General features: G+C 34.7%; 1 protein-coding gene across 2 annotated transcripts in view; it reads left to right on the forward strand.

Annotated features, from left to right (window-relative positions):
- Positions 1 to 13,692, forward strand: part of LOC106459404 (eye-specific diacylglycerol kinase-like) — a 284,650-nt gene that overhangs the window by 21,325 nt on the left and 249,633 nt on the right. The window contains exon 1 of one of the 2 annotated variants that reach the window (XM_022385893.1): positions 12,149 to 13,335. The exons of the other annotated variant lie outside the window; for it this stretch is intronic. Coding sequence (XP_022241601.1) covers positions 13,061 to 13,335 — 275 coding nt within the window. The 5' untranslated portion in view covers positions 12,149 to 13,060. Of the gene's footprint in view, positions 1 to 12,148; positions 13,336 to 13,692 lie in introns of those variants that run through there. 2 annotated transcript variants of the gene reach the window in all.

The following is a 13,692-nucleotide window of genomic DNA, read 5'->3' on the forward strand; positions in this document are numbered from 1 at the left end:
ATACCTTTGGTGTATAGGACGCAAGCAGATTTGGACATCAAATTCTGGGGTAAAAAAGTGCGTCTTATACACCGAAAATACGGTAAATAGGAAACATAACCCACATAGCTCAGGAACTCAGTAAATAATAATATTAAATAATTTTGTTGTAAAGCACACGTTGCAACTCATGTGCCTTCACTGCCCACTGCACTTTCTTATTCTTAGCGTTGACATAGGTACTTCGTGTGTTCAATTGTCGCTTGAAATCTAGAGTTGCTTCTTAGTGTGAAATATGTTCTGAAATAAGTGCTATGTTAGGGTAAACAATTAACACGCACGTATAAGGCAGACCAATTAAAATGGTGTGAATATTACACAATCGGAACACCAGAATGGGTTCTGTTAGGAATACCTACGAAAAATAAATAATAAAAAAAGGACTCGCTCAGCAGTATGAGAAGTAACCTCTATTCGCAAGCCCCACAAGTGGTGTGTGATTAGAAATCAAAATTGGAAGTACATAATTAAACTCAAACCCACAGCTATTCACTTTTTTCTTGCAGCTCATTTTGTTTGTTTGTATGTTTTTGAATTTCGCGCAAAGCTACACGAAGGCTATCTGCGCTAGCCGTCCCTAATGTAGCAGTGTAAGACTACCACCAACTCTTGGGCTACTCTTTTATCAACAAATAGTGGAATTGATCGTCACATTATAATGCTCGCACGGCTGAAAGGGCGACCATGTTTGGTGGAACGAGAATTCGAACCCGCGACCCTCAGATTGTGAGTCGAGCGCCCTAACGACCTGGCCAGTAGTTAATTGCTTCCAATGAAACAGAAAGACAATAACGGTTTATTTCTAAACAAAGCAGAACCATTAACTATTACTGAACAGATGATAATGACAGAATCCTGAAGTCGATACATAAAACTTAACAAAGACTCTTAGATATATGGTGCATTCTGTTGTTCTAGTCAACTGAAATAAGTAAGAAAAATAAAAAAGACAAGCAAATTTGGTTAAAATACTTTTTGATATACCCTGTATACTGTTTCGTGGTTTTTATTTTGTACATGAAATGATAATAGCTGTTTCTACTTATCCTGTTTGTCTTTCTTGGCTTTTGATTACGTGGAACATATATGATGGGTGATCAGGGGTTTGCATGTTTCTAAGTGATTATCAGTTTGATTACACAACGAAGAAACGACAGCTCCAACTGCATCCGGGTTATTGTTGATTACTTTTTTCAGATTTTTCTCGCATTTGTTAAGAACTTATAGCGTGCAGTAGCTCTCTCTTCAGGTGTTTTCTTTAAAAAGTATCGTGACTATAGATGTAAATCATCTACGTTATTGTCGACGCTTGTGATTCTAGATGAGAAGATTCAAGTAATTACAATGTGTCAAACGACAGATACCAATTACTCCTTTGCCGACATATAATTACAAGACTCATCTTCAGCCCAAACTAGAATATATAAACACTTCTTCCTAGGATAGATTTGAAAAACCAGATGATTTATTGTGTGTCTTATTAAAAAGTCAACTTTGAACACCATTTGTTGCATTTTTTATACATGATACAAACTGAACTTGAAAGATGCAATAAATGTGTTTCAATTAGATTTTAGTTTTGATCACAAGAACTAAAATGTTTTAATGTTGATCTAATTTATTAACGTTGACGAGTTCTGTAATTTCAATGCACGGGAAAATGTACTAGTACTTCTTCAACCACAGAGACCTAGTATTATCTAGTATGTTTGAAGCCTATTAATTGCTATTGTAAAAGCATTTCATGACTAACAAGTTCCAGTTAATAATTCAAAAGCAATTATATATATATATATATACTTTTACATTTACAGTGTGTTATCAAACTTAGTGGTGGACAGTACACCTTGAATAGTATCGTTACTAATGGGTCAGTTTAATAGGGATTAGCCAATCTTTGAGGCTAATAACACCCTTGAATGTCGTCATGAGCTGAAGGTATAAATCTTGTGGATTAGATCGTAAGTGAGATTTTGGGATTTGTATTTTCCACTTGTTCCCTAATGGAACGGCGGTAAGCCTACGGACTTACAATGCTAAAATACAAGGTTCGATTCCCCGTGGTGGACACAGCAGATAGCTCAATGTGGCTTTGCTCTAAAACAAAACAAAAAAAAACTCTTTTACAACAGGCGCCGTTTCGAAATTTCTTAGAATGGTTCAGTGGAATACAGGTCAGGGCTCTGAAATAATAAATGCCGATTCTGGACGTTATTTGCCCCAAACCACTGCTGGACACAGTGAGTATTTGTCGTATGGTATGATACATAAAAATGCTGAGAGAGGTCTTTCTCCAATATGATTTCATCAATGTAGTTAGTGTAATATTATCCAAAAGGTCTCAGTATAACAAGTCATTCATGTCAGTTAATGCTATGATGCTACTGTTGAGAAAGACAGTCGCTTCCAGATTGTTCTTCAGTTTGCTAATCGGCTTAGATCTGTCCATTAAGAGAAACAAATGAATAATAGAAAACTTATTATTCTTCATTACAATATCTCCACTGACATTCACCAAAGTTTCGACGCTTAAAGAACCATGAGACCCGATAACTAGTATTCATGGCTGTGATTAGTGGCTTATAGGTTGAAACTCACAGTGAAATCCAGCATCACGGATTTTCATGTTAACAGTGGACATGAAGTTTTGCTCTCATCGACCCTTATTAAAGTTCTAGTGATGAATTCCATGCCCCAAACGCGGTTTTTGTGTTCCTGACGTGTTTCAAGATTCGAGAAGTGATTACTTTTTGTGAGTGAACTGTTCTTCCATATTAACACCTCCAATGCACCACCTATAGTCGATAGGGATCTAATTAAACGGGTTAATACCTAGAGTCGATTTGGATCCGAGTAAGCGGGTTAGGTTAGTCGATTGGGATCTAATTAAGCGGTTAATACCTAGAGTCGATTTGGATCCGAGTAAGCGGGTTAGGTTAGTCGATTGGGATCTAATTAAGCGGTTAATACCTAGAGTCGATTTGGATCCGAGTAAGCGGGTTAGGTTAGTCGATTTGGATCTGAATAAGCGGGTTAATATGGTTCAGTTTCTAATACATTAGCAATTCTTTGAAATTCTATGATCTATTTTTCTTATGACACTTTAACATTAGTAACATTCTATGGAACGAACCACATTAGAAGAAGGTGTGGTATTTCATTATTTTTGGTTGTATTGAATAACTGTAGGCAAAACGTATTTATGAAATGGTGAAAAATATACCCGAAATTCGTGATGTCGTCGTTTAAAGGCTCTTACATGCTCTGTTTGGATGAGAAGTATATTAGCTCTAAGCTGGTTTTATTATTCGGCTGGATCAAATTACCTATAAGAATTACCTTATACTGGATTACTGGATAATAAAATACTTCAAACAACTGCCTCAGTGAAGACGAACACGTGTCTTCGGGCTACTATTAAATGTTTAGCATTGGGCTTAATTTAAATTATTTCGTGACACAAATAGGTTTATGACTGAGTTGCCGACAAAAAAACAAAACAAAAAACAATTGCATTCAACTATAAAACGAGATACCATGATATTAAAAGCGCTCCTCATAGTACAGATAACCTGGCGTATTATAAATATTTATAAATTCTATTCAAGATACCATACAAACTCGATTAAGCTTTATTCATTTGTAATATTGCCAATGATTATTTAAACAAGAAATTGTGATTCTAATTCTGGATGATTTGTTTGTTTGTTTGTTGTGAATTCCGCGCAAAGCTAGAAGAGAGCTATCTGCGCTAGCCGTCCCTAATTTAGCAGTGAAAGACTAGAGGGAAGGCAGCTAGTCATCACCACCCACAGCCAGCTCTTGGGCTACTCTTGTACCAACGAATAGTGGGATTGGCCGTCACATTATAACGCCCCCACGGCAGATTGCGAGTCGAGCTCCCTAACCACCTGGTCATGCCGGGGCAAGATATTATATATATCTAAAAAGGAGTAAATAACTTAGGATAATGTTATTGTTTATATTCAGTGAATTGAGGGTTTGAGCAGACTATAAACGTTTCCTAAGTTTATGAAAGTCGCGTAACAATATAACGATATGAAATATTAAATATTTTTTTATAGTCTAAGTACGAACTAACAATATTTAAACTGTCTAGAATCTGGCTCATTGCCATCAAAATACACTACTTCAAGTTCAAAGTACTCTAATTGTTTATTTGTCAAGTGGTTTATATCCTCCCAGAAAAAGAAATTTAAGTTAAGCACTAACATATTATCAAAAAATCTGACTCATATATTGGGGTTTGGAAAGTAAATTTATTTGAGTTCACGGCACAACTTTGCACTTTTTACCACGGTCATTTTTCATCAGGATTCTTGGTTGTGTTTTGGTTTTAACGCGATATTTATGATCTGTTGCTTATAAGCTTACAATAGAGGACTCCATTTCTTGGCTATAGAATTGGATCAACAAGACTTTTCGGACAACTGATATGGTGTTAGAAAATGTAGAGCCTTTTATTGATTCTATTATTTGTTAGAAGCACATTCATATGGCTATTTCATGTAGATTCTGATTATATATATATATATGAAGTCAATATTAGGGTTTTGGGGGGAGCAGTTTAACTGAATGATCAAACAAGTTGTAGGTTCCTGAAAGTGCAGCATACAACACTTTAAGGAAAGGATTTCAGCTTACACCTAAAAGAAAGTAAAAATGTCAACCTGAATGGAGGAGCGGTCTAGCCCTGTGATGCGGTTCTGGATTTTGGAAGTGGTGAGCCGTGTTCACATACGGGCAATACCACAAAATATTCTCCGAACATTAATGGTGAATGCGTTATAAGAGTGACAATCAATTCTTTAGCATGGATGATTGGAATTAGGGTGCTGATGACTGGCTGCCTTCCCTTAGAAGTCTAACCATGGATAGAAAGTGACAAATATAAAATTCAACCTGAATAGCACCTTTCGAGCACTTCGTGTAAACGGTCAGGGATCTACTGGATTCAAGTAAAACCGTCACTAATTGTGAAATATTGAACTATAGGAACAGCAATAAGGGAATTCTCCAGCTCTTTGAATCGACAAACGGAGCTCATTGTCATTTTTATAACGCGCCCACAGCTGAAAATGTGAACGGGTTCAGCAACTCGACGTCTTCAACCTTTGACCCTTTGATCCGCAACCCGTTAACTAAACTAATCACTACGCCACAGCACACTGTTAAAACCAGTTTAACCACTTAGTTGAAATTAACTTTATATCTTCATAAGAAACCTTATGAGACGCACATATAGTATATAGACATGTACAGTTCATAGCGTTTTGATTCAAGTATGAAATGTGTTTTATTCCAACATTGTCTTCCATATGTTGCTTACAATTTGACCATAAATACAACACTGAGATACACTAACGATATAACTATATAGTCGATGTTGTTTGCAGCAAAGACTTGGATCGACTTATCTAAATCTTAACCTTTAAGTTACCGACATTTTTCAATACCGGTCACACATTGTATGATATTGAGGAATTGATGTTTTTGTTGTCACTACACTTTGTGTAAAGAACTGTCAAAACATTTGATGAAATCATTCATTTTCTACATGAAATATTTAGAGGACCCAGACAACAATTAATGGAATTAATTGGAATATTGGAAGTGTTTCTGTTAAAAATAATTTTGTGTGACTTATATTATTAGTAACTCTGTAACCAACAAACTTATTGACCAATGCGTAATTTATTACATTGATAGTTTGGAATGATTAGTCGAAAAACTAATGGATCCAATAAATAATTCTAGTGTAAAGCAAGGTTTTTTAAAAAATGACACAAAAAATAATATTGTAAACATTATTCTGGTGTCAGTTAACTATAATGGATGATATTTGCTATAAATATTCACCATGTTACTCAAAGTTGCTATAAATATTCACCATGTTACTCAAAGTTGCTATAAATATTCACCATGTTATTCAAAGTTGCTATAAATATTCACCATGTTACTCAAAGTTGCTATAAATATTCACCATGTTACTCAAAGTTGCTATAAATATTCACCATGTTACTCAAAGTTGCTATAAATATTCACCACACTACTTGTTTGTTTTTGTTTTTGAATTTCGCGAAAAGCTACACGTAGGCTATCTGCGCTAGCCGGCCCTAATTTAGCAGACTAGATGGAAGGCAGCTAGTCATCACCACCCTCCGCCAACTCTTGTGCTACTCTTTTACCAACGAATAGTGGGATTGGTCGTCATGTTATAACGCCCCCACGGCTGAAAGGGTAAGAATGTTTGGTGGGATGGGGATTCGAACCCGCGACCCGCAACTTGCCAGTCGAGCACCATGTTACTCAAAGTTGCTACAAATATTTACCACGTTATTAATATTTGCTATAAATATTCTCCACGTTACTCATATTTGCTATAAACATTCCCCACGTTACTCATATTTACTATAGATATTCCCCACGTTTCTCGTGTTTGCTATAAATATTCTCCACGTTACTCATATTTGCTATAAATATTCCCCAAGTTACTCGTGTTTGCTATAAATATTCGCTACGTTACTCATATTTGCTATAGATATTCCCCACGTTACTCATATTTGCTATAAATATTCCCCAAGTTACTCGTGTTTGCTATAAATATTCGCTACGTAACTCGTATTTGCTATAAATATTCCCCGCGTTACTTGTGTTTGCTATAAATATTTACCACGTTATTAATATTTGCTATAAATATTCTCCACGCTACTCATATTTGCTATAAATATTCACCACGTTACTCATATTTGCTATAAATATTCACCATGTTATTCACTATTAGAGAACTATGCAAGGGGGCAAACTTTGCATAGCAGCTTATAATTTTGAACTAATAAATTTTAGGGAAGGCAGCTAATTAATAGGTCCCACCGCCAACTTTTCGTTTTTTCTTATCTGTCCAAATAGTAGGATTTGACTGTCATTCTGAAAGCGCGTCCGAGGCGAAGATATCCAAAATCACACAATATACCTAAATATCTCAGAAGACAGATAGGCATAAAAGATCACTCTCACCTATCTTTGATTTCGTCGAGTAGGACAAAAAATTCAGTTTGTTTGTCTTTTACAGTAGGTGTCTGTGACTTGTTGACGATAAATTCGAGCAATAAACGGACAGCACGCATTCCAGTTGTTTTAAAATATTATATTCAAAATAAGATAAACGTATGTACAAAACTTCTTTAGAACATGGAGATCACAGTTGTGTCTTAAACACTATACAATTCTCTTCTTCTTGTCAAGAGTCCACTTAGGCTGACTCAATTGCTTTAGAATCCAGTTGACAAGGAAAACTATTTGCTTTCTACTTTTATCACAATAGTATCAGCAAATAATTCACTTACGTTACCTAGTGGTTACCACAGTTGTATCCTGAACTTCAAATAATTTGATCAAAGTCCACACAGGTAGGTTCAATTAGTTTAGAATACCTTTTGACAAGACAAATTATTCCCCTTATCTCTATCAAACTGTTAAACTTCTTTTTTCACTTGACTTTACTTTTACTCTGCTCCGCTCGTTTGTTTGGTTGCTGCTATTTATATAATTTTCACTGATGCCACTAGAATTTTCTACAACCTCGACACCAATGAATTGCAAATTCAACGTACGACACTTACCGAGTTACGTAACCAAACTTACCAAAGCTATTGCCTTTAGAATAATTGCTTTTAACTCTTTCCTTCTGAAAAACCCAACAATTATTAAATATTAATTCACAAAATGAATTAAATAATAACACTGACACTATACAGTCTTGTATATCCAACAATCGATTTACATGTGACAATAACTAATCGTCTTCGTGTGTTCATTTATGCACATTTCTAAAATCGTGTTACAGTTAAACTGGCAACAGCATTCAAGATAATTCGTCTTATCATAATTTAATTTTGAAAACAATTATCAATACTAGTTATATATGCAGTTCCGATGGTTAAAAATAAAACAAATAGTGAACAGATAAATTTTTTGATAATCTTGGTTCAGAGTTACTCCAGATGGGCAAAACATAAACTGAAATACAAAGAGGACTCAACCTTTTACATACGTTTTGCTCTTATGATATTTTCAATGAAGATTTCACCATATGCGAGCTTAAACACATGTTGTTAAGCACTTTGTTCTCAGATTTTTCATTTGCAACTCTCAACCAGAGCGTTTCGCTTCAGCAATAATTTTTCAATAGAAACTTACAACTCTCAACCAGAACGTTCCGATTCGGTAATCGTTTCTCAATATAAGCTTGCAACACTCAACTAGAGCGTTTCGCTTCGGCAATAATTAATCGTTTTCAATATAAGCTTACAACTCTCAACCAGAGCGTTTCGCTTTGAGAATCGTTTTTCAATATAAGCTTTCAATTTCCAACTAGAACGTTTCGCTTCGATAATAGTTTTTCAATATAAGCTTGCAACTCTCAACCAGGGCGTTTTGCTTCGGCAATCATTTTTCAATTTAACTTTCTTCTTTGTTTTTTTCAGTGAAAAATTTATGTCTTGGACAGGGGAATATTTAGATTCGTTTTACTTAATGATAACATTGAAACGAACTTACGATTGTTGATAACCGGTAAACGCACAACTACTTCTTTTATTCTAAAAGAGTTAGACAAAGTTGCGCATTTTTGAAACCTATATCACGCTTGTTACACCACTACTACTAACCTTTCATTGAATGGTTCAAAGCTATGACACTACCAAAGAAAGTTGTTAGTTCTTCTTCCTTCTGATGAAAAACCAATGCTTGAACACCTTGAAGATCACAAAATACCGATTAATAAAGTCAGTATGTAGTTTATGTTCTATTTTTCAAGCGCTCTATAAACTTGTGATAAAGCTAGAGATGATATTGCTTTAACTGTTACTGTTTTTGTTTATTTTTATGATAAGTAGGATAAAAACATACATTTCCCAGATATCTAAGATAGCAAGGCATCAGCAGTGATTTTTTTTCTTTATGGACACTCGTGTGTGTATGTGTGTGTGTTTACGTGAATCAATCTCATTCCCACATCTTGAAATCTGAGGTTAACACACGTAACTGAGGGTAAACAGTTGGTCTTACTTTATACCAGACTTGGTGTAAGATGTTACTGCACAGTCATGTGCTTCCTAGAAAGTTCGATTGTTTTTCAGATCGTCGTTTTGAAAAGATGTACGTCATGTTTGTTTATTCATTCTTTAAGCTAAACGAATGGTGTCATGCTGACATAATTATTTAATATAGTCAGATAAACTTTATTCGTACGTTGTTCTGTATTCAGCGCGATCGTAAAGTTTCATATAAAGCCCTCTCGTGTGTACTTTTGGTGTAAATAGAAGTAACTGTTCCTGTATACTCAGTTATCAACTCGTGTAATTTTTCGGTGAATTCTTTTTTTAAACAGCCGAACAACACAGCATTACAAGTTGCTGCAATTCTAAAACTTTGTTTACTTGTTATAAAAGTCACGTATTAATCAGATTTTTTATTGAAATTTACCATACGTGGCGCCTTTTGCAATCTGTCTTTAGTCAATTTTAAAGAAATGTATAGTGATTTATAACAGTGATTGTTACATAATTTATATTGCATGATAAAACAATTTCGAAGGATAAAAAAAGAGCTTGAAGTGTAAATAAATCAAACACAGAAAAATCACTTTTGCTAACAAGATTGCAAAAGCAGAAAAAAAAAGATGTTACACAAACATAATGCTATAATTGGCTTAATCCTTATGTTGATTAATGGCAAGTGCTAACTAGTTTAGATGACGTAACACCTCCTGCCTGTCAGGCGTGAAGAATCAGTGTCATAACTACGTATTAGTGTTAAAGTAGTAACATGTACAACAAAACTTTAACGACATACGAATACGATGTATCACCTACAAACATAATAGTAGTGATTGCATAGCAGAAAAAATTGTAATATAAATATAGCTTACAAGGGATCTTTTCTGTTTCGTGCACTGCGTTCAAACAGAAAGAAATACATATTTTTAATATAGTTTTAAAATGTTGATTTCAGAAATATAGATTAAAATTTGGAGAAATGAAAGGAAATATTTTAATATATTTTATTTATTTTGCTAGGTTAGGTAAGTTTATGTAAGGTTAGATCAAGTTAGAATAATTAGTAAATAATTACATGTATATTTAAATAAAAAATAAATTTAATTTAAAAAATTCTTAAAAACGAAAATTTTTCCCATTTAAAAATCAATCCTCCAAATTTTAATTCTTATTTCTGAAATCAGCATTAAACATTTCATTCAAAAATATATATTTATTTCTATGTGAACGCGGTGCATGAAACAGAAAAGATCCCTTATAAAAAGTACGCTGAAATAAAATAATAATTAGCATCTGTAGAGTGAGAGCATCGTGTTAGCATGATTAATAAAGGTGAAATAAGGAAGGTCGTTCTTGTAGTAAGAAATGTAAAATTTATATCAGAAATAAAATGTTCGTAGTAAAATTATTAATAGTTTTATATAAAATGTTCGTAGTAAAATTATTAATAGTTTTATATAAAATATTCGTAGTAAAAGTATTAATAGTTTTATATAAAATGTTCGTAGTAAAAGTATTAATAATTTTATTTAAAATGTTCGTAGTAAAAGTATTATATAAAATGTTCGTAGTAAAAGTATTAATAATTTTATATAAGGGAGCATAATATAATAGTAACAATGGGAAATATTTGTGAAGTCCACTGCAATAAAATAAAATTAAAGATATATATATAATTTGTTTGTAATTAAGCACAAAGCTACACAATGGGCTATCGGTGCTCTGCCCACCACGGGTACCGAAACCCGGATTCTAGCGTTGTAAGTCCGCAGACATACCGCTGTGCCACTGGGGGGCGGTATATATATGAAGCAGAACACTATAAGTAGAATCATATCAGAAAATAAAACTACAAGAATCTGAGACAGGACACTATACTAATAAAGAAATCAGTAAAGACATATATGGAAAAGGCCCATATGTCAAAAAACCCAACATCATTATCGCCAGGAAAACGTAATACATAATCCCAGCGACCATGTGTGACAGAATCCAGCTGGTTTATTTCCAGTAACTTCCTGGCGATAATAAAGTTGGATTTTATCACACAATGTAGTTACTGGATATAAAGCAGCTGGATTCTGACACACATGGTCGTTAGGAACTATGGATCCAGTTACTGAAATAAAGTTGGATTCTGTCATACATGGTCGCAGGGACTATATATCAAGGGATTCTGTCATACACGGTCGTTAGGAACTATGGATCAAAACTTTATTTCCAGTAACTTGATCCATAGTTCCTAACTACCATGTATGACAGAATCCAACTTCATTTCCAGTAACTCGATCCATGTGTAACAGAAAGCTTTATTGTCAGGAGCATGATATATAGTCCTAGCGACCATGTGTGACAGAATATAGCTGGTTTCTTTTCACTATATCGCTGAGACGTCAGATATTTGTGTAATTTACGTGTGATGTCAGACATTCCTGTATGATATAGGTGTGACGTGATCTAATAGTTATTGTTTCTCCTTTACTCTTAACGAACTGAGAAAATACTTTACACTTGAGTACTGTGACACCCATGAAAAACCTTGGTTCAGGTTTCAAGTTCAACCTAAAATATGTATATCCGAAACAAACAGGTTCACCTCTTAAAATTATCTGATTTTGTATCTTTTTATTCGTTTACAGCTTTTCGGAGTGTGGCGTTATGAAAAATAACCGTACTTAAAATTACTGTACTTGTCCAAATCGTCTTTCTTTAAACAAAAGGATTTGTTAGTTATAATATATTTTCTTTAGTTTTAGGGGTATAAATGTAATTTATATCTGAAGAACTCCGTTTATGTAATTCTTGTATAAGAAGAACGTAGCAAGGTTATTAGTGAAAAAGACATGATTTGCTATGGTTAGGGGAAGATAAGAACCTGAGGAGTTAGTTGAACTATCATAGCTCACATCATTACCTATAGACAATTGATTCGCACAACAAAGAACTCTCGTGACGTCACTCATTGATTTCTCGGCGAGCCATTATCTAGATTTCATTTCACGAGCAAGTCTCCACGTGACTCATTAAGGATAACATTCAATACAGCATTTATCTCGGGGCATAAAGTATTAGGAATCTACCGACCGGAACCAAAAAGATTGTTAAAAGCGACTAACCTGGGATTACTTTCGATTCGATGTGTGTTGTACAAACTGTCTTTTAAAGTTCGTAGCAGCTGCACGAACCATGTAAGAGCCGGCCAGAAAGCACGGCTCTTTCGTCGGCCTCTGTCGTGCGGCTGAGCCCCGCCTATACGCTCCTGGCAAATTTTCTTCACGTGGATTCAAGAGCTCGGTTTACCCACTTGAACTCCTTTTTACTCTTCTTTTTTTCCCGGATTTATCACAACTAGCTTCGTACTTAGTTGCAGCTGCATGAAGAAATAGGCTGTCTGCGTTAATCACTAATCGAGTAGGCTATTCTATAGAGGCGTTGCACGACAGCCAGATGTATGCTGGTAACTCAGCTGTCGTTAATGAAGAGTATATCAAGAGCTGGTCAAACAACAGTTGAAGTGCCTACACGGAGAGTGAAAAGCTTTTATTTTAAGCGAGAAACCCTGAAAACATGTACAAGTTGTAAATTAACATTCCGATTGCTGTAATATCTCGACAATAGTGACAAACGTTGGAAAAAAGTGGCATTTTGGCTGTGTGCTTAATTCATTCTTACCGTTACTGCTTCCGCCGAACATCATAGCATTTAACAACATCAGTTGCATTACAGTTTTACAATAGCATAAACGTGATCTTGTGTGCTATTATTACAGAAGTTGAGGGATAAGACTAACGTTTCTATATTTTTGGTCAGTCATTTGAACATGTTAAAATGACTAAGTATCCAGACTTGCTCTGATAGGTATAACACTATGTTGTGGTGCTGATATATTATCATTCCCATGTGGTTTGTCATAAATTACAAGTTTATTGCCTAATTAGCACATGTTTAGTCAATGTACTGCTGGATTAATTGGCCGTAAATCCCGTCCAAATACAAGGCGGCAACCAGGCCATTATCGCCACCGGCCTGCTTTTCGTCACAAGGACCGGACTTCCCCCGCATCCCTCTCTCCGCCTTCTTCAACTCATTTGACAGAGACGAGGGACTGTGAGGGATGTATGTCACTACCTACCACCCCTCTTCAAAATGGAAAGTTCAGCTATGGATCTTTAACGTCACCGGATTCTGGTTTCCTTCCTTCTCCGGATTCTGACAGGTAAATCCAATATACCATATGGCGTAACTTCAGAAATATCAAACAGATCAGTAAGGTACAAAAAAATAATTTTGATCACCCATTCTTTAAAGAATTGGATAAAAAAGCAAATAATTACAGATATTGCAAAACTTAAAGAATAATAAACAATATTTTTTTTAATATATCAGAGCGTACATAACTACTATTCGCGTTTATAACGTTTTTACGACACAAACTGTTTTGTTACAGTAATAAGGTCATGTCACAGATGTTTTTGTTTATATATATATTTTTAATATATCAGAGCGTACATAACTACTAGTCGCGTTTATAACGTTTTTACGACACAAACTGTTTTGTTACAGTAATAAGGTC

The sequence above is a fragment of the Limulus polyphemus genome, unplaced genomic scaffold (genome assembly GCF_000517525.1).
Source record: "Limulus polyphemus unplaced genomic scaffold, Limulus_polyphemus-2.1.2 Scaffold602, whole genome shotgun sequence".
NCBI classification, from domain to species: Eukaryota; Metazoa; Arthropoda; class Merostomata; order Xiphosura; family Limulidae; genus Limulus; species Limulus polyphemus.